This window comes from Notamacropus eugenii, chromosome 7 (genome assembly GCF_028372415.1).
Source record: "Notamacropus eugenii isolate mMacEug1 chromosome 7, mMacEug1.pri_v2, whole genome shotgun sequence".
Lineage (NCBI taxonomy): Eukaryota > Metazoa > Chordata > Mammalia > Diprotodontia > Macropodidae > Notamacropus > Notamacropus eugenii.
In genome coordinates, this window is record NC_092878.1 from 53016473 (window position 1) to 53038485 (window position 22013).

The following is a 22013-nucleotide window of genomic DNA, read 5'->3' on the forward strand; positions in this document are numbered from 1 at the left end:
CATTTGACCTTTAGGGTTCCTTCTAGCTCTAAATTTGTAATCCTATGATTATAAGATCTGAAAAGGAAGTGAAATCCTGCTTTATGCTCTAAGTTCCACTAGGGGAGAAGCCTCTGGACTACTGAAATAGCCTGCTAGCTAGTCTCCTGGTCTCAAGTCTCTTCGCACTTCAGTCCATCCACCACCCAGCTGTCAAATTGATCTTCCTAAAGCACAGGCCTGATGTCACCCACCCACACACACTCAATAAACCCTGGCTGCTCCCCATCACCTCCAGGCCTAAATAGAAAATCTTGTGTTTCGTATTTATAGTCAGTCCAGAGCCATGCTGATCCTTCTAGTCAGTCAAATTCACAGCCTTACTGTTATCCTTACCTCTTCGCTCCCCTGTAGAGCCTACATCCACTCACTCAAATCTATCCCGTTCCACCACAAACATGTCATTTCTTATCTAGGCTATTGCAATAATTCCAGTTTCTTCCTTCACAACTGCTAAAAACAATCTTCTGAATAAGGTACAGGTTGGACCGTGTCCATGACCATGTCCTCTAAAGCTTTCAATGGCTTCCTATTACCTGTAGGATATACGACACACTCTTCAACTCTGCAGTTAAGGCACTCAACAGTCTGGCTTCAGTCTCATCCTAGCTTTACTGCACATCACTGTTCTCAACTGTTCTGTTACAGCCAAACCATACTCTTAGCAGTTCCTTGAACTCAACAATTTGTAGCCCACTTCTGTGTCTTCTGCACAAGCTGTCTCCCAAGCCAAGACTCTACCAGGCCCCTCCAGGTCCAAGTATCACCAGCTCCATCAAATCTTCTCTAATCCCCCTACCCTCTCACCCCGCTCTCTTCCTCCTTCAGTAACTTTGCATTTACTTATCTGGGTACACACAGTATCCACCCAGCTGAATGGGAACTTCTTGATGACACCCTATTTTTTGTTTTGCCTGTGTAGCCTCGCCACCTAACACTGTGCCTTCCCCATCATAGGCACTTAATAAATTTAATAAATCTAACTGCAGCAATGTCCCTTGTAGCTCTTAAAAATAACATAGGGGGAGAGGGCAGCGTGGAGCAGTGGAAAGAAAGCCAACCTTGGAGAGTGGGTGGAGAGCCAGTCTTGGAGACAAGAAGCCCAGGGTTCAAACTCTGCCTCCATCATAAACTATCCTCCCAGTACCCTGAGAATTCGTGACTGAGTTAGATCAGTAGAGAGAGCTTCAAGCCCAGGAAGCTCCCTAAAAAGACAAAATGACAGGTCTGGATCCTACCCCAGACACCTACATACCATACATACATACATACACACATACATACTCCCTCTACCACCACCCCCCACACACCACACAAACATCACACACATACCTATATAGCACACAAACATCACACAGACACCATACCACACAATATATACACATACCTCAGAAATACCATGTCTACTACACACCACACATATCACACACACATACCTCACAAACATCACACACAACACACAAATATCACACAGACACCACATCACATACAACATACACATATCCCTGAAATATACATATACCACATACCACATACACACCACACATATCACAAACACCACAAATATCACACATACACACACACTGTAAACACGTCACACCTTACAAATACCACACACACACAAAACTGACATTTCTATAGAGCTCTGAACTTTAAAGAGTGTGTTCCACATATTACTCTCACCACGCTGTGAGACAGGTACTACGATATTCTCATCTCTGTTTTCCAGGTGAGGAAATTGAGGCTCAGGGAGGCCTGAGAGAGCCACGGAGTGCTGAAGGCAAAGTGTGAGTCTTGGTCAGGTCTCTGCCACTCTGCTGTGCTGTGTCTCCTGAATCTCTGGTTCCAAGGAGGTTGTGTGGCTCTAAAAGTGCCCAGATAACTGTACTCATCTGTCCAATGCTCCCAATTTCAGTCTATGGATCATTCTGTTTGGCCATACTGCATCTCTAGACCAGAGTGGGAGTACCAAGGAAAGGGCTTTCTTTGGTTCCAATGCTGATTTTTCTACCATCCACATCAGTGGCTACCCACTGCTATAAACAATGTTCTCCCTTTTGAGGCTACACTTGAACAACGTCTAGAAAAAGCATCAGCTCTTGCAGGAAGCAGCCTCTACTTATTTAGGGGCCTCTTGTCACATGTCACATTTCTTTTAGGTTTCATGGTCTCTGCACACATAAACTATTTTCTCCTACAGCAAGGTGAAGCTGTTGATGTAAAACATGTAAAGAGATTTGTAGCTTTAGAGGCTGCTCTGTGGGGGACTCAAATTCAGGTCTACAGGACTGTGCCCATGGCTAACACTCAAATTAGACAACTGAGGAATTTCAGAGCTGGAATAGAGGGCTTCTAAGAGGTCAATAGCAACTTACTTTTGTTTGGGATGAATTCCATAAACAAGCCTTACCCAAATGAGGCTGGGGCCTTGAAAACATGGAAAGTTGAGCAAAGAGTCAGTGTTGGCACTAAATGTGATTACTGTTCTAGCAGTTCAGAGACCCAAATCCAAGACCCCTGGGCAAACCACTGCACCTGAATGGCCTTCAGTTTCTTTAGCTATAAAAGGAGAGGGCTAGAATAAGTCCGAAAGTCTCTTCTAGTTCTGGAAAAATCTGTTCTCTGATGAGTAGAGCAAGCCTCATTTTGGTTTATTTTTAAGCAAACACTTATTTCTTATAGTAGTGGATGTCGTAGTGGTAAATAAAATTTTTTTCAAACTTTCCTAGTCTTAAAGTTCTCTGTCCACTGGTTTTCAATTAATGTCCTGAACCCAGTCTCTCGGTATCACCCTCAGTCCACTGATATACAGGACAACTTGACTTACTCCTCATATTACAAGGAACATGTTTTGAATAAGAATTTTTTTCAGATCGTTTTACCAGAAATCATCTTGTCAATAAAATATAAACTATGACTAAATTCTTATCAAGCACTGTAATTGAATTCCTTCCTAGAAAGGGAGTGATTTCTGCCACTATTTTCTACTTGAAAGCAAAGGTGCTGTGGAAAACCAGATAAAAGTACAACCAATGTGTGTTGTGATTACACCAATGGGACCCTCCCCTGATGAGGTGGGGGTGAGGGAGACAGTTCTGCCCTGTTGCTAGCAGGGAGAGCATTCTTACCAGAATGTCAAAAACATGGTAGAAATTGTGTTGGGGGATTGGGGAAAGACCTCACAGGAGATCTTGGAAGAATATCCAAACAGATGATAAACGATGATCTTCTCTCATTCTCTGCTCCTACCTCTCCAACAAAACACAAGGGCAAGTCATGAGATTTCTGTTACGTGGAGGACTAGTGAAGTCTTTAAGGTGTAAGTGGTACTAACTTGTAGCAGAAATCCGCGTTGTGATTGTAAAACCTGCAGAGGTTCCCATCATCAGGGGGCGTAGCACAGAAAAAGATGGTGGGGGACAGATTGTACTTGCCAATCTTGCAAAATTCATCAACGTCTCGGGGAACCCCTGGCTCAATGGCAACCCTGTCACCTGGAAGAAGAAAACAATCAGCCTTCAACACACAGAGGTAGTGAGTGGCAGCTCCAGCTGAAACATGGGCCCCTGGCGCCTTGCTCTTGATTCTTTGTTCTCTGTGATCAGAAGGAGACAGTCTATGGCTGGTTACTGGGGCTAAGCAGCAGACACAGATGTTGTGCAGGGATGAATATTCATCAGCAGGCACTACAAAGAGAAAACCTAGACTGCATCTCCCCTGGGGGCTGTAGGGCATCTTTGTCATTAAGTTCAACCTAAGAAAGTCAAAGAAATCCCACCACGGATTCATGCCCTCAGTGAATTTGGGACGCAGTCATCTTCCATAGGAAAGAGAGGCCTTTTGTTGATTTCTGCAAAAATGCAGCTGGCATGCCTTTCACCAACTAACAAAGAGGACCCCAACAGGACCCCAAGACTGCCACCAAGCTGATACATGACCAAGGCAGGTTCAATGGCCCTTCCTATTCAAAAGACAGGGTAGCCCTCCCTCAATGAAATAATGGTGATATCAGGGGCCTGAAGTTTATGGGTTGCTTGTCTTGAAAACAAGGGATAAAGTCACTTAAGACATGCAGCCACAAAAACTGGGGTACAATGGAAAGAGCCTCAGACTGGTCATAAGAGAACCTGAGACCACGGTTCTGCAAAGTGGCTTTCCAAATTACTACTGTGTGACACTGACATCTCAGGTCATGAGCTAGATGGGACCTCCAATGAAACCTAATATACTCCCCCCGTCTTGTTATATAGATAGGAAAACTGAGGCCCAAAGAGGTCATGAGACTTGGCTAAGGAAATCACCTCTATGGTCTCAGTTTCTTCATCTATAAAATAAGGAGGCTAGATTACATTATCTTCAAGACTGCGTGGGAGGCACCATGGTACAGTGGAAGGAAAGGAAGGACGGACTTATTAAGCAGCTACTATGTGCCAGGTACTGTGCAACGTTATCTCATCTGATCCTCACAACAACCCTGGAAGGGAAGGGCTATTTTTATCCCCATTCTGTAGTTGCTGTTGAGTCATTTTTCAGTCACAATCAACTCTCAGTGACCCCATTGGGGGTTTTCTTGGCAGAGATACAGGAGTGGTTTGCCATTTCCTTCTCCAGTTCATTTTACAGATGAGGAAACAGAGGCAAACATGATTAAGTGACTTGCCCAAAGTCACATAGCTAGTAAGTGTCTGGGGGCACATTTGAACTCAGGAAGAAGAGTATTCCTGACTCCTGGCATGGCACGCTGTGCACTATGGCACCACCTCGCTGTCCCTTGTCCCCATTTTACAGTTGAGGAAAATGGAGGTTAAAAGATTTTCCAGATTTACCTAGAGTCATACAGCTAGTAAGTGTCAAGAGACTAGATCTGAACTCAAATATTCTATCCTCTATGCCACCTAGCCATTGACCCTTTTGGAGTTTCAGGACCTGAATTCAAATTCAAATTCTGCCATTTACTAATGCTTATTTAGCACTGGGCCTAGTGTATAGTAAGAGTTTAATAAATGTTTTCTGATTGCTTATTACCCATGTGACCTTAGGCAAGTCATTAAGGGATTGCTTGCTTAAGCTATTTGCCTCTGAACCTCAGTTTCTCTATGAAGTGAAGGGGTTGAACTAGATGTGGTCCCTTCCAACTCTAAGTCTGGCTCTGAAATCTCATGATCCTAATTATCCTTGCTCATTAGTAGGATCTCCTGTCTGTGCTAATGGAGGGCAAGAGTGAGGCACGTATGATTGAAAGGAAAAGAAAATCCAGATGCTATTTGTATTTGGCTTTAGAGCAGATTAAAAACACAACTGCACTCCATCCAGTGACCAATCCTAACCCCCTTCCCAACCCAGGACAACTGTTTAGTGACCAGAGCTGGGCTGAGCAGGTGAGAACAGTAAGGTGAAAAAGGACTCCAAATTATATATTAATCTGCCAAATGGATAATCAGTCATCTGAGAGCGGGAGGAGGTAAGTTTGTTGTCACGGGTATTATTGTCCACTAACAAAGATACGCACAAAATCAAGTAGAATTAAACCCCAACTGAACTTAGGGTGTGACTCACAGCACCCAATCAGATGATAGGCCAGAAAACCCCGAGGGAGGCAGGCCTCCTGCCAGAGCTCCAGGCTGCATAACTCCCATGTGAAACCTCCCTTTTTGGCTGCCCAGAACTATAGAGCAGCCAAACAGAATCTGCCCACAAAAGGCATAATATGAAGCCTCATGATATAATTCCGAGGAAAGACCTACAAGCCAAGTCTGGACAGACAGCAATCAACAATACATAGTTTAGGAATGGCCTGATAAACGCAGCCCTCAACAGGAAAATGGGGACAAATTATCCAGTTAAGATGACTGAATTAAATTCTTAACAGTTTAATTCACTCACCTTCCCGTGGGCCCCAGAAAGAGTTTGGGGGTCCCTTATTTAGGACAGGAAGAGTCTAGATCAATCAAGTCAGATCAGTGAGCACTTATTAAGCACCTCCTCTTTGTCAGGCACTGTGCTAAGCTCTGCGGATAACAAAGAAAGGCCAAAACAAAGGCCCTCAAGAACCTCACATTCTAATTGGGAGACATCCTGCAAACAATTATGTATGTAGTAGACAGATATACATACACACATATACACATGCATGCATGTATATGTATACAAATGCATGTATGTGTGTTTCTATACGTGCATATACACAACACTCAAACCTCCCATGTATAATACATCTCACCCAGGCTGAATGTGTCGGGGTTATTCATCAGTCAGCCCCACCACTGATCTATATGAAAGCTCTGACATGCCTCATTTCTAGCCTGCATCTCCAATCCACCCTTCCTTCACTAGTACCCTAGTGCTCCCCTACTCCCAGGGGCTCATCATATTGATGACAAACTTAGTGGGGACACGCAATTGGCATAACCCACTGCCGCTCAGAACTCTTTAAGAGTCGTTCATGACTGAATGACTAAACAATGAAATGTACACATATATACACCAAGAAACGTGTATATAGACAGGTAAGCGTACAAATGTTTTATCTCTCCAGCTAGACTAGAAATATGTCAAGAGGATGCTGGAAACAGTACTGAACATTTCTTGTTGTTATAGAAGTAAAAAGTTATATAAATGTATATATGTATACCTATCAATAAATACATATGTTGATAGATTTTATAGATATTATATATTATCAATAAAAGGTTTTTACATCAACATAAAGTTACATCAATAATAAAAAAACATAACCGTAGCTCAGGTTCAGACCTTTATCTTGTAATTAAGAAGTAACAAAATCTGTTGCTATGATAGGCAAACCTTTGTGCAATTCCCTTGCAGTAATCCTGCCAAGTAATTCATAGAACCATAAGAAGAGACTTCAAAAATCATTTAGTGTGACTCCCCTTATTTTACAGATGAGGAAACTGAGGAAGGAGTTACTTACCCAAGGTCATAAAGGTAGTAAGAAACTGAACTGGGATTGAAACTCAGGCTTCCTGACTCCAAATTCAATGAATTTCCCCTCTATCACTGCCTTACAAATAACCAGTGCCTGACACTTAGTAGGTGCTTAAAAAAAATTTGTTGATTGATGAGGTAATTGATAATCACTAATATGAAAGCAGACCCTCCTCAGGGAACATTCCCAGATGACCGACACCAGTGGTGTCCAACTCAGATAGAAACTGATCTCTGAGGGCTGCAAACTGACTTAGAAAACCACATTATCTATGGTTTATTTTATTTTTATTCATTTTGTTAAATATTTCCCAATTCCATTTTAGTCAGACTCAGGCTACACTGGGGAGTTTTTTGCCAATCACATGATATGACTTTGATACATCAGACAGAGCTCTAACATCTTCAGGTGTCCAATCACCATCTACCTGCTTTGGTCAACTTCTATACATGCTTAATTTGACTCCAGGAACCTCCTGGAATGAGCTGAGCGTGTGATGAAGGGGTAGAATCCAACAACAGTTTCTACCATACGATTTTGTAGAGGCGTCTTTGACAACAAAACAGAACATTAATCAAAGCCAACAGCTATAACAAGACATCCTAGAGACAGTACCAGAATCCTACTGGAAAGATTTCTTTCCCTCAGTTAAGTGTACTCCAGAGGAGTTGGAAGGTCCTTCTACTGTCTAATCCCTGGTTCCTGGGCACGGGAGAAGCACTGGCAGACAGCCTGGTGTAGGAGAAAGAGCCTGGGACTTGGACACAAAGAACGTGAGCTACAATCCTCGGTCTTCACTGCATGGGACACTTTGAGTAAGTTATACAGACTTGAGTCCTCAGTTTGCTTGTCTATAAAATAATGGGGTTGACCTAAATGCTGGGGTCTCTTTCAGTCATAGATCTATGACCCTATGATTCTGTGAACGTTACGCAAGGCCTTGTTTCCTTTTCATCAGTAAAAGGAGGGGGTGAAGCAAAATGACCTCCCTAGTGAGGTCCCTTTCAGATCTGTGAGCCAATAAGACTCCCCAAACAGTTACTCATTGATTGGAAAAGGACTCTGCTCACCTGGGAGAAGGTTCTTTACCAGTGCTCCCACCTTCACCACAGTTCCAGAGGCTTCATGTCCCAGCACCATTGGCTTTTTAACCACAAAGTCTCCAATCCGACCATGCTTCCAGTAGTGGACATCAGAGCCGCAGATTCCAACCGAATGCATTCTCAGCATCACCTCTAGGGAAAAGGAAAAGAAGACACACGAAAAACTATAAAATGTATGAGACTTTCTTCTTAAGGGTTTTCAAGCCTTTCCTCTATCTTCCTGATATTCATGCCCTTCCCAACCCATCCACCCCCCAATTTTTACCTTAAGTATTTATTTTGTAAGTGTATTTACTTGTAAATTCATTAGCTTGAAAGCTTCTTGACAGCGTTGTTGCTGTTCAGTCCTGTCTGGCTCTTTGTGACCTCATGTGGAGTTTTTTGGCAAGGATACCAGAATGGTTTGTCATCTCCTTCTCCAGCTCATTTTATAGATGAGGAAACTGAGGCAAACAGAGTTAAGGGACTTGCCCAGGGTCACATAGCTATTAAGTATCTGAGACCAGATTTGAACTCAGGAAGAGTTTTCCTGACTCCAGGCCCAGAACTCTAGCCCCTCCTTTTTTTCTTTTTGGTATCACCAGTACTTAGCATAGTGCCTGGCATACAGTCAGCACTAAATAAATGTATTGAATTGAATATATGTACACGTTTTCTGCCCAACAAACTCCTTGAGGGTAGGGACTTGATTCATTTTGGTCTCCACACTGGGGCCTGGTACATGTAGAAACCTAATAAATTGTTATTCACTGATTAATTCACCGAATTTCCATTTGAGGATAGTTTGAGAAATAGGCACGATGTTTTGGCTACAGAGTAGAAAGCACTTCAAAGTAGAGTCCTTAAATATAATCAGTCAAGATTTAAGGACCTTCTTTTTGCCCAAATTCACACACACACACACACACACACACACACACACACACACACACACACACACACACCCCAATAAAATTTCTCGAATGCGGAGGGAGTCTGTAAAAGAAAATTAACTGAACATGCTAAGGGAAAGGTTTAAATGACTTAAGGGAAGGAACTATGTGCCAGTAAGCAATTGCTTTCAAACAATTAATGTGGTAATTATCAGCATTCCTTATCTCTCCATCACATTTGGCAGGTGCCCTACTTAGCTCCCTTCTGTGAGCCATTAATGTGAGTTACTATCTCTACTTAAAAGTAATAAAATGATATTTCTTTAAAAAAAAATACTTTGTGATTCAAACCCTCCACTAATTCTGACTACTTTTCTCTCTAATTAGTTTGAATTAATGAGGGTCTACAGCTTTATTAATGTTCTTGTTTTAATTTTGGGAAAAATTAGGTTACGAAATGCCTATGAAATGCCTCATGTTAGGATTAAAGTAAAACATATATACATTACAAAAAACTCTCCCAAAGAAAAGCTCTGGCTTATTCTGAGGATACTGGAAGAAGAGAAAGGAAGAACCTCTGCTTTGTACTGCGGAATCTCCTTAAGTGAACAGAAACACCACAAATTACAAGAATGGGCTGGGTGTGGCTGAACTTTTTTTACCCATCCAAACACATCTCTCTCTATTTAATTAATTTATTTTTAGATTACGATATTCATTTCCACAAAATTCTGAGTTCCAATTTTTTCTCCCCATCTCACCCCCTCCCCCACCCCATAACACCTTGCATTCTGATTACCCCTTCCCTTCATGTGCCCTCCCTTCTATCACACCCCACCCTTCCCTTATCCCCATCTTCTCTCTTTGCTTGTAGGTAAGATAGATTTCTATGCCCCATTACCTGTATTTCTTATTTCCCAGTTATAAGCAATAACAATTCTCAACATTTGTTTCAAATACTTTGAATTCCAACTTCTCTCCCTCCCTCCCTCCCCACCCATCCCCACTGAGAAGGCAAGCAATTCAATACAGACTATATATGTGTAGTTTTGCAAAAGACTTCCATAATAGTCATGCTGTGTAAGACTAACTATATTGCCCTCCATCCTATCCTGTTCCCCCCCTTTATTCTATTCTCTCTTTTGACCTTGTCCCTTCCCAAAAATGTCTTGGTTTTTCTCAGCTCAATTCAGCAAACATTTACTAAGGGCCTACTATGTGTGAAAAACTCAGTTTTAGAGCTGGAAAGGACCATAGGGACCATCCTCCAACCCTTTCATCTTACCTAAACTCTGATCAGAGAACATACAGGACTTATTCAAAGTCACACTGCATATGGCAGATTCAGAATTCAGATCGAGGTCCTGTCCCTCCAAATGCCACCAGACTTTTCCACAATGTCATGCTCTGCCTTCCCCACTTACTTTCCTCAATGGTGATGCTATAAGAGCTTCCATCCTATCCAGAGTACACTCAAGCCTGGACTGCTGTCTGGCCCTCCTCATCCCACTTCCTGGCTTCCTTCAGGTCCCAGTTAAAATTCCACATTCTACATGGCCTGATCCCTCTTAAATGCCAGTCCTTTCTCTCTGGTGATTACCTCTAATTGATCCTGCATAAAAAGTGTTGACACATAGTTGTTTGCATGTTGTCTCTCCCATTAGACTGTGAGCTCCATCCAAAAAGAGACTGTCTTTGGTCTTTCTTTGTATCCCCAGTATAACAGCACAGTGCCTGGCACATAGTAGGCACTCAATAAATGCTTACTGACTGACACAAATGAGTACATGGATGGTAACTGCAAGACGGAAAGCTCAACTCTCTACAGAGGGGCTAACAACCAAAGGCAGAAAGTGGCATCTCACCTAGGCACCATCCCCCTTAATCAAAAAATTCTTCAAAGAAAAAATGTTTTGGAGGGAAAAAAACTGTTACCAGAATGGGAGATATGACTGAATTACCTCCATTCTGTTGGTAACTAATTAACAAAATCTGACCTGCTTATGCTGAATACACAAAACCTTGCTATATAAGGTATGTCCTCAACCCACATAGTACCCAACTGGTAACTAGGGACTTGACTTCCAAGCTAACTTTACTATAGGGACAGACTGTATCTCATTAGTCCATCCAAATGCTACAAAATGGTCCTAACTGGGTACCCCAAGGAAGCCTAAAACAACCTATAAACCAAATCTAAGGCTAAAAGCCAAAACTCCTATGAGCAAACAGTCTTCCTTAGCGTGCTAATAAATTTATTTTCCTTTCAGTTTGGCTGCTCACATAAAATTGCTCTCAAAGAACCCAGGTTGAAAAATTCCCCAGACACATAAATGCACCCAAAACATGCCAGCTTATTAAACCCTTCAATATCAAAACCCATAAATAAGACAAAAATAGGTATGGCAAGGAAATAGTGAGACCTGAATACTGCTCTAGGAAAATCATCTCTTTTAATAAAGAAAAGAGAATATGCCAGGCCTTCCTTGCCCCAAGGTATTTCCGGGGTATAAATCAGGTCCCTTAACCTTTAGGTCATTGGGGTCTCCTCTGGTGTTCACCACAATAACACACACAGACACACACAGACAGACAGACAGACACACACACACACACACACACACACAGACAGACACACACACACACACACACACACACACACACACACACACACACACACACACACACACACACACACACACACACACACACACACAGTGGCTAAGGAGATGAGAGCACTGAGCCTGGAATCCGAAAGACCTAAGTTCAATTCAGCCTCAGACATTCACTAGCTGTGTGACTCTGGGCAAGTCACTTAACCTCTGTTTGCCTTAAACCGCTCCAGGATCTTTCCAAAAAACCCTCTGGAGAGCACTGGCGTGCTATTGTTCATGGTTCACGAAGGGTCAGACACAACTGAACAAACGAACAAATATTTACCTTGCCAACCAAACACCATAAAAACCTTTGAACACATTTCTTTGGAAGCCATGTCATCTTCCTCTACTTATCATATATCAACAAAACCCAAAAGCCCAAAACACTTGTAAGTACCAAAGATCACTGTCGTGTGAAGGCTGCTCATTCGTCTGATAAGGCAATAAAGCCTTCCCAGTTCTTGAGTCATCCCTAATCTCCGGAATATAGGAATACTCCAGTAATTGGGGACTGAAAAGCAGGAGTTTCAACAGAAAGTTTTCAAGATCCCTCTCCAAAAGGAAAGAGTAAATTATAAACTTCTTGAAGGGTAGAATCTTCTGCATGTGTGTGTATGTAGCTTTGTTTTTTTTTTTTATTAGCCATGTGATTTTATAAATGGAAAGTGCCCCAGGTGAGGAACCCTCTTTACCAATGCTGACCGACATCTTCTGGGCAATGTGCAGTCTTGGAGAGTTCCCTGGAAACCTGAGAGTGACTCACTCAGAGTCACAGAGGGAAGATGAGTCAGACACAGAATCTGAACCTAGGTCTTCCTGGTTCTGGGGTCAGCTCTCTATACACTACATTACACTGCATGCAGCTGTTGGGAAATAAAAGTTTTTTTTAATGTACTTGAGTTTGAGGTTTGTAGGGCAAGGAGAGGCAAGGGGAAGATCTGCCCAGCAACCTAACATATATCTACAAAGGAAAGTAGGGCAAAAGCATGGGCCTCCCTCCCTTCTTGGCAAACCAGCTTACTGTATTTTTTGGACTTTATCCTGTATCACTTTGATATACACTTTAATGTGCTTTAGGGGTTGAGAAAGATGTCCCTTACTGGCTGCCCTTATAAGTCAACCCCTATAAGGCTATCCTGGACATAGGATAAGGACATCCCAGACACAAAGGTGCCCCATATGGGTGAAGGTCAATTTAGTGACAGTCACTTTTTAAAAAATTATGTTCTTTGAGAAGGAAATAGAGGAAGAGAAAACATCTTAAGCCTCTCATTTCCAATTATGTGAAAAATACGTTGAATTCCCTTCTTTCAAACTCCTCTACTCAGTTCTTTTTTTATTTCTCTTATTTCTTTTTAAAGTCTGCTGAGCAAAATAATTTAATTAACTAATCCCGGAATTGTGAGTTTAAAAGAGTTCAATTTGCCTTCAGGCTTTTTGGGGCATAGGGAACTCTTGGATAAAGGAACTCTATCTCAACCACAGCAGATCAGTACCTCCCCTGCAATTTACATTAGCAGAGAAATGTTTAGGGCATTGAGAATTACATCTCCTGGCCCAGGATCCCGGCCCCAGGATGCATCTGAGCCTGGCCTCAACCTCAGCCTCGACTCCAAGGCCAGCTCTCTCTCCTTTATGTCAAGTTTGCCTTCATCACACAGAACTCCTTTGGAAAAGACCGATCCTCCAAGATGGTCCCTTTTGCTCATCTGTCACTGTTCTTTCCTTTCTGGGTAGCGTCATCATCACCATCATAGCAGCTTACATTTACATATAGCATTTACTAGTGCCAGACACTGCACTCTGCTAAAGTGCTTTACAATCAATTATTATCTCATTTGATCTTCACCAACCATCCTGGGAAGTAGATGGTGCTACTGTCCTCATTGCAGAGATCAGAAAGCTAAGGCAGTTAGACTTGCCCAGGGTCACACAGCTGGTAAGTATCTGAGACTGTATTTGAACTCAGGTCTTCCCAATTCCAGACTCAGCACTCTATCCACTACAAACTCATCCATCCACACTCTGTACAATGGGATAATAGGCTGGCAAAAGTTAAGGGAAGTAGGTAATGAGAGAAGAGAATGATCCACGTGGTCATCTACGGGCAGAACAACAGGAGAGAAATACTGCTTGAGACTTACCATTTGGGCCTGGTTCATGAATTGGATAGTTTTCCTAAAGGAAAAAAAAAATACAACATATTCAGTGTTCATTGTCATGAGGGTAAGAATAATAGTAACTCACATTGAAGGCAGTGCTTCAAAGTGTCCTACGTACATTTGGTCCTCACTACAACCCTGTGAGCTAGAAATTATTATCCCCATTTTACAGATAAGGAAATTGAGGCTCACGGACCAATCACATAACTACTAAAAGTCCAAAGGAGTATTTGAATAAGCATTTTCCTGATTCCAAATTCAGTGTCCTACCTACTTTACCATACTGCCTCTGTTGCTACTGTGAACATTTTTTCCATGTTTCTGTCTAAAATTAGTGGTACAATGCAAAGAAGGCTGGATTTGAATCCTCAATCTGACACTTAACTACTGAGTGACCTTCGGCTTTGTTTTTCTTCTTTGAAAAATAGAGTTGCTTAAGGCAAAATGCCTTCCACGTCCAGAGAAAGAACTATGGAATTCAGTCGCAGAATACAGCAGATCATTTTTTGTGTATTAGGTTTTGGTTTGTTATACGATTTCCCCCATTCATTTTAATTCTTCCACACAGCATTGACTATAGTGAAAATGTATTTAATAGGAATATATGGGTAGAACCTACATAAAATTGTATGTCGTCTCAGGAAGGGAGGGGGAAGGTAGGGGGGAGGGAGGGAAAAATAATAATCTAAGTTGTGATTGTAGAATACTGAAAATAAATAAAATTCATTTAAAAAATAGAGTTGGACTGATCTCTAGGGATCCTTCTCAGTTTATGATCACATTATCCCACCTGTGTAGCCTTGGGTAAATCATTTAACTTCTCTGAGTCTCATTTTCCTCATCTGGAAAAAAGAAGGGATCAGACAAGATGACCTTTGAGGCCCTATCTGGCTCTAAATCTACCACCGATACTACTCTCACTAAACCATTTCTTTCCGTGAGAGGCAGGCAGCTCTTAAGATGACATTACTGTTGGATGGATGCCCAATGTGTTCAAATGTCACAATGCACAAGTAGTTATCAATGACTCAAAGTCAGTCTGGGGGGATAAAGTAGCAACACTCTGGAAAGCTCTGTTCAGCTATTGAATCCCTGGTTTCTTGAATAACGGGATGATTGACCTGTGAACAACATCCACAGCAGGCTCATTAAGTTTTCAGGTAACCCCAAGATGGTGACATCAAAGTCACTGGGTCCTGGAATTTCAGACAGAGGGCTACCCTGGCCACCTGGAGAAGTGCCAACTAAACCACAGAGGAGAAAACACCTAGATAGCTCTCTGGGGCAGTCCAACCCTAGTTGTAGGGAAAGGCACAGGAGGGGCTGATGAGAGAAGTTCCAAATACCAATGTCTCTTCCACCCACTTCAGCAAATTGCCTGGGGCTCAGGGGAATCAGGTAAGTGCACGTGTTTTCTCTGTTCACCTCCTCCCCTCAGCCTTCTCCCTCTCACAACTCTGGGGATTTCAGCTATCTCTAGCAGGAACAATCCTTGCAATTGCCCCAGGGTCTTCTTCAGCCCAGGTCCCTCCCTTTAGGAAAAAATATATTCCTAGACAGTCAAGTTATTTATTTGTTTGATCTCTGTAATGAATTCCATGGGGCACCTTCTCTCTTGAACAGAAATAAAAAATAGAAAAAGATCAGACCCCACCATCTAACTCAGTCAGTCCATCAACTGGCATGTATGAAGTGCCTACTATGTGCCAGGCACTGTGACAAAGCCTGGGGATTTAAAAAAATGGGGAAAACCAAAAAACAACAAGTCGTTACTCTCAGTGGTCTAATGGAGGATATCACAACTAAATACAAACAAGATACATACAGGATAAATTGGGGGGAGTTTCAAAAAAAGATACTAAGATTTTAAAAGACTGGAAAAGGCTTCCTGTTTTAACACCCCTGTAGATTAAGTGCACATGTGCAGAGAGCTAATGTTTATTCCGCCCTTTATCTTCCAGAATATCCAGGCCACACTTTAGCATCTGAAATTTTAAAGGAAGTGATAGGATTTGGGGCCACCTTAGTGAACTAGGGTAATGATGATTTATTAAAACATTTATAGAACGTTTTAAAAGGTTTGGGAGGCAACCTGAAGTAGTAGATAGACAGCTGGTCTCAAATCAAGAAAATAAATCCCATCTCTGAAACACATGGGCCTACACCTATCACTTAACCTCTTCAGCACCCGTCTGCATTGGCAGGAGTTCCTCACCTACACAGCTCGGTCCTTTCGATCAGTTCAAATAAAAAATTCCTTGAAATGGTCTCATGTATTCGAATTCTCACTATTTGGAGTTGTAACTATGTAAAATATGTTCACAAATATGTTCCAGTCCAATGGATACAGGAAGTGTGAATTGTTTGCACTAAAACTGAAACCTAACTTTACTAATGAAATCATAGGTCTGATCCCTGTCCTTGAGCTTTATTACAGAGGGTTTCCCTTATAACAACCTAATCAATTGATGTGAATTTATCAAACACTGTGAGAGACAGCCAAAAGTTAAGTTTCCACAGCATTGGTGAAGTCACTGAGAATGAGTCAGATAATAAAGAAGCTAGCAGACTGCAGATGGGCTCAACCAACCAAGAGACAGGCAGTGGCCTTCACAAAGCCACAAAATTTTTATAAGAAGGTCCAGGCCTGAAATTGGCCTGAACCAGTCGAGGAATATGACTAGGGAAAACCTGGAGAAAGATTTTCTTCACTGCACTTGCTTAATGCACCTCATGTATATAAGCAGACACATCCAGCATAAAATTATCCCTCCATTTTCTGATCCTGGGTCCTATATTAAAACATATTTGGGAGGGAGGATCACAACAGGGGTGGTTACCTAATGGCCATGTAGAGAAGATGATGACCTAATGAAGAAAGGACCAATCCATCTCCTGGTGGGAGGATCTGTCCTGAACTAATAGTATAAAGCCAATCTCACTTCTATATCCAATGCTCCCTCTTTCTGAAAAGAAGATGGGGGCCCACTTTGGCCCAAGTGTTCAATTCCTCTGAACTCTGCTGCAATAAATTTTCCTTTTTAGTGTCAAGCATGTCTCTAACACATCAGGCAGTATGCTAGGCTTAGAGATACAAATATAAATAACAAAACCATCCTTGTTCTCAAGGAGCTTAAAATCCAATGGGAGAGACAAATTTATGGGGTGGGGTGGGGGTAGAGGAGGAAGGACAAAGAGAAAAACTGAGAATCTGAAAGGTTAAGTGACTGGCCTGTGCTTCATTCATTTTTTTCTGTCACATCTGATTGGATACTGGAGATACTGCAGTGGTTGACCATTTCCCTCTCTAGTTCATTTTATAGATGAGGAAAACTGAGGCAAACAGGGTTAAGTGATTTGTTCAGAGTCACACAGCTTGTAAGTGGTCAGAGGCTGGATTTGAACTCATGAAGATGAGTTTTCCTGATTTCAAGCCCAGAGCTCTATCCACCATACCACCTGCCTGCCCTGAACCTGTGGTAGAACAGCTAGTAAAGGTCCAAGTAGGATGGGAACTCAGATATTCTGATCCCAGGAAAAGTGCTCATTTCACTACAATCTCACACAGGATTGTGTTCCTCCTTCATTGCCAAAGAAGACCACGCCATCAGAGAAATGATGACATGACTTGTACTTGACTTTGTTTGAGTGAGGGAGGGCTGTGCAGCTCACCAGCCTCACTTCTCCTCCAGAACCATCTGAACTCAGTGACCAGATATTCATCAGGATGACTGGAGATGACCCAGGGTGCACTGGGAGACCTTGGAGTTACTCTAGAGTCTATAGATTGCCTGTGTTATTTTCACTTTCCCATAAGGTATGAAATTACCAGTAATTAGCAGCAAAAGGGGAAAATGGAGGAGGCAAAATGTCCATTTTATAAACATTTGAAGAGGTGCCCAAGAAGTACTCTCCTTTGGGGCAGAAATCAGAGAGGGCAATCACATATAACCTCAGGCAAACCTCATAGTCACACAGCCATCAATTAACAAACATTCCTTTAGCAGTTACTACGTACCAGGCACTGGGCTAAGCGCTAGAGATACAAACCCTGAGGAGCTCACATTCCAGCCACATAAGTAGGTCCATAAAAGATCCATACGGAGTAGATTAGAGAGATGGAAGCTAACCCTTGTAAGATAAAGCACTAGAGCTGGGGAAGGGCAGGAAGGGGTTGGAGAGGGAGAAAGGGACAGGGACTAGGAAAGCCTTGAACTGGGATTCTAAGAAGCAAAGAAATGGGGAAGAGCATTAGTGATCTAGGGGGCAGTCAGTAAAATGAGACAGAGAGAGAAGATGAAAGGAGCATCTTGGGAAGAGGAAGCGTCCATTCCATTTAATTAAAATTAAAAAAAAACAACCTCACAATTCAGAGCCTCATGAGCCTCGTACTCGGTACATTAGATGTCATGGACACCTTACCTGTGACAGCAGCTACCCTTGCAAGGCTCTTTTGAGCTGGATGAAATCTTCAGCTGCAGATGAATCATGTAACGAAGGATTATGGTCTTCACTTCTAATCATGGAAATGCAAGCTACCTTATAGGCAGTGCTGGGCTCTCCCTACAAAATGTATGCAGGTCATACCTTTAAATTTAATCTGCATTAGTAACACTTTCTTAAGGATAGACAATAAATAATAAATTAAGTCCTGCTTTGCAGCATTTGCTGACAACCATCAGTTCTAAAGAACCACTATGAGTTGGCTCCAGTCAGAGCCCATCTGTCAGGGCAGGGACTGATTTTGTTTGCGTATTCCTAAGACCTAGTATTGTGGCTCTGCTAACTATAGGTGATTAACAGATGCTTGTTGAATTGAAATGAATTTTAGGGTTGCTCAAAAGAGAGAGATGTACATTTGAAAAAGAATGAAATATTAAAGAGCATCAGTAAAATGTTTAAAATTTAGGACTGAAAAGGATCTTAGATCTCTTTAAGAGGTCATCTAATCCAGCCCACTCATCTTTATAATAGAAAGAAACACAGAAACTTCAATTTTAGAAGACAGATAATAGGATTTAAAGCTGAAGTCTGACTGCATTTATTTATATATATACATACATACATGTATACATAGATATGTAAACATGTGTGTACGTGCATATGCATGTATAAATTTACTTAAAAGCACTTTCCTTTAAATAGTCCACACTCCTTGAATACAGGCAAAGAATATGCGAGACATTGTTGTCCACAAAACTCAGTAAGCAGTCTCCAGGTTGCCTTCTATATCAGAAGCACTTGGGAAATCAAACTGTAGAGTACTGGACCTTTGCTTTCTAACTAGAACAATCCGGGAATGCCTGCCCAGTAAAGCAGCACAATATTTGCTTGGCGCTCTGCCCACTCCAAAGATGTGACAGTATCACTTCATGGACACAAGAGGGTGCTGTGCTGATAGCCAGTTGGCTTTCCCTGTAACTAGATAAGGCCTTGAAAGATTGAAAAATAACAACAAAAAGCTGACAGACTGCCCTACTCCTGTGGAGCCCTGAGAATGTGGCTGGGGTCTTTTTCTGGTTCACTTTCACTACTGTTACAATACAATCCTTGCTTCCCACCTCAGCAGCAAACAGGTCTGAAGTTGCAGTCCCAATGAAGCTAGCATTAAATTAGTTTACAATACTTGTAATTGTTGAAATTAATATTAATTTCACTAATTAATGAAATTAGTTTACAGCAGCTGTAGGCTCTACTTTTTGTTAGAATGATCTTAGGATTACATAATGTTAGAGATGGGAGGAATTGTGGAGATCCATTAGACAAGGAAACTGAGGCCTAGAGAAGAGCGTTGTAATAAGTGATGGAAGGTGATTTGACAGCTAGGTGGAGAAGTAGGTAGAGCATCAGGCCTGAAGTCAGGAAAACTTGAGTTCAAATCAGACCTCAGATATTTACTAGTTGTGTGACCCTGAGCAAGTCACTTAACTGTTTGCCTCAGTTTGCCTCATCCATAAAATATGTTGGAGAAGAAAATGGCCAACCACTCCAATATCTCCGCCAAGAAAACCCCAACTGGGGCCACAGTCAAGACACATAAGAACAACAAACCACTAACTCTAAATCCAGCATGCATTCCAAGCAAAGGAGGAAAAGTTTATACATACAATGCCTGTGTGTATGCATTTAAAAATGTGTGTGTGTATATGAATGCATGTATTCACACATACCAAAGCGTTTACTAACACCTACCATGTGTCAGGCACTAAGCTACATTTTGGGTTTATGAGACAAAAGTAAAAGTCTCTTCCCTCAAAAAGCTTACATTCTACCAGAGAAGACAACCTACACATTAATAGCATTTATAAAATGAACACAAGGTGACTGGGTATGGGCACTAGCAGCAGGGAAAGATCAGAGATGGCTTCATGTACAAGGTAGCTCTTGAATGAAACCAGGGGGTCAGGTGAAGCAGGACTGCATTCTAGGTATGGGAGATGTCCAGCACAAAGGTATGAAGATGGGAAAAGGGGGAGGTGCTGAAGAAGGCCAGTGTGACTGCACTGTACAGTATAGGAAGGGGAGTAATGTGTAATAAGGCTGGAAAGGTAGGTTGGAGCCAAATTATGAAGGGCCTAAATGCCAAACAGAGGATTTTATATTTTGTCGTACAATTAAGAGTTTTCCGTTTTTATCCTATGGACTCTAAGAACGTTTTTTAAATAACTCAAGGAAATAGTAAATTTCAGTTAGAGATTAGTAAAGATAACTATGTAATTTGTTTTTTCATTCCAAGTTCATAGACCTCCTGAAATCTATGCATAGACACTTTGGGAGTCCATGGACTCCCATGGATTAAAAACTTCTGTTTATAGAAGTGATGGGCGAGACAGAAATCGACAAGGTCAGATCTGCATTTTAGGAAAATCACTTTGGCAGCTGTATTGAGATGAATTAAGAGTGGGAAGGGAGGAGTCGGAGACACTAATTAGAAGTTTATTACAGAAGTCTAAGCAAAAGGTAACATGGTATGTGACATAATCATAGTTTGGGGCATGGTAAAATATCATTATTTATAAACACTGAACTAAGTAGTCCTCAATCATTCTATTCCTAAATCTGGTTACTGTTCTTTAAAATGGAAAAAGAAATGGGGAAAAAAATCCTTCCTTTACATATCACTTTAGTTACCATCAATATATGACCAGGAAAAGATAAAAAGTAGCAGGCCCTGCGCTAAACAGTTCATATTTTAAAATGCTATTACAAGTTTAAGAAAGAATAGCATGTCTAGTTTTTAATCGGTGGTTTCTTCACTGGCCAAATTCCTCTATTTGATGCTTTTTCTTCTTGGCCTATTCCTGGAATATTCCTGTGGATGTGCTTCCATCTGTCCAGCTGCCGTACAAAACCTCTCAGCTCATCTACGACAGCCAGAGCTTTCATTCTGCCTCCCAAGTCTCACGTCTTCATTATGTCTCAAAGTTTTCTGAAGCTCAATCAGGCATATTAAAGAGATTTGGAGGCTGCAAACTTCTCATCTCTCAGGGATGTTAGATATCAGTAAGGGGCTAACCAAATGTTACACAACTGTACTCGTTATCACATAAAAGCAAATTAGTCTGATTTGCTCCCTTGAAAACACAGGTTAGTCACATATAGTCCTATCTTCTTTCCTTAAGGCCGTCTGTAGAAACAAATAAGAATTCTTCCCATTTCCTTAGCAATGAGAATTTGGCTTTTTCCTTATAAAATAAACCATGTTACCCCCTGATGTCAACTGTCAAGTTTCCTGACCCTGCCTAGAGGCAAAGCCCATTTACTGGTACTGAAATCCACCTACAACACTGATCTGAAGACTCTTTTCAAAGTGTGGGCTAACCTAAAATGTTTTCAAAATAACTTAGCAACCAGCATATATTCAAGCTTGAACAATGACTGTTTAGAATCCAAGCTTTGTTCCTGATATTTCAAATCAAAATCCTGCAAAGGAATTTATCCTACTCCACATTTCAAGGTGGGGCAATATTAATGAATATAATATAACGTAAAACACCCATAAAGCTTTTTTAAAAGCTACCTCTTAAAATATTGCTGTGGAATTGCAATACAAACAGGTAGTGACCTCGGTATCCATGAGAAACAAGCTGCTTAAAATATCACTGGTGATGGGGTCATTTATATTTCTATCACACTATAGGCTCTTGGGGCAGCTAGGTGGCGACAGAGTAGGGAAAAAGTGCCAAGCTCATAGTCAAAAAGACCTCAGTTCAAATTCAGTCTCATACACTTAC

General features: G+C 41.6%; 1 protein-coding gene across 2 annotated transcripts in view; it reads right to left on the minus strand.

Moving 5' to 3' along the window:
• Positions 1 to 22013, minus strand: part of SORD (sorbitol dehydrogenase) — a 56643-nt gene that overhangs the window by 17207 nt on the left and 17423 nt on the right. For both annotated transcript variants that reach the window (XM_072625537.1, XM_072625538.1), the window contains 3 exons: positions 13762 to 13795; positions 8056 to 8220; positions 3374 to 3533 (listed from right to left, as the gene is read on the minus strand). In XM_072625537.1, the coding sequence (XP_072481638.1) occupies positions 3374 to 3533; positions 8056 to 8220; positions 13762 to 13795 (359 nt within the window). The remainder of the gene's footprint in view (positions 1 to 3373; positions 3534 to 8055; positions 8221 to 13761; positions 13796 to 22013) is intronic.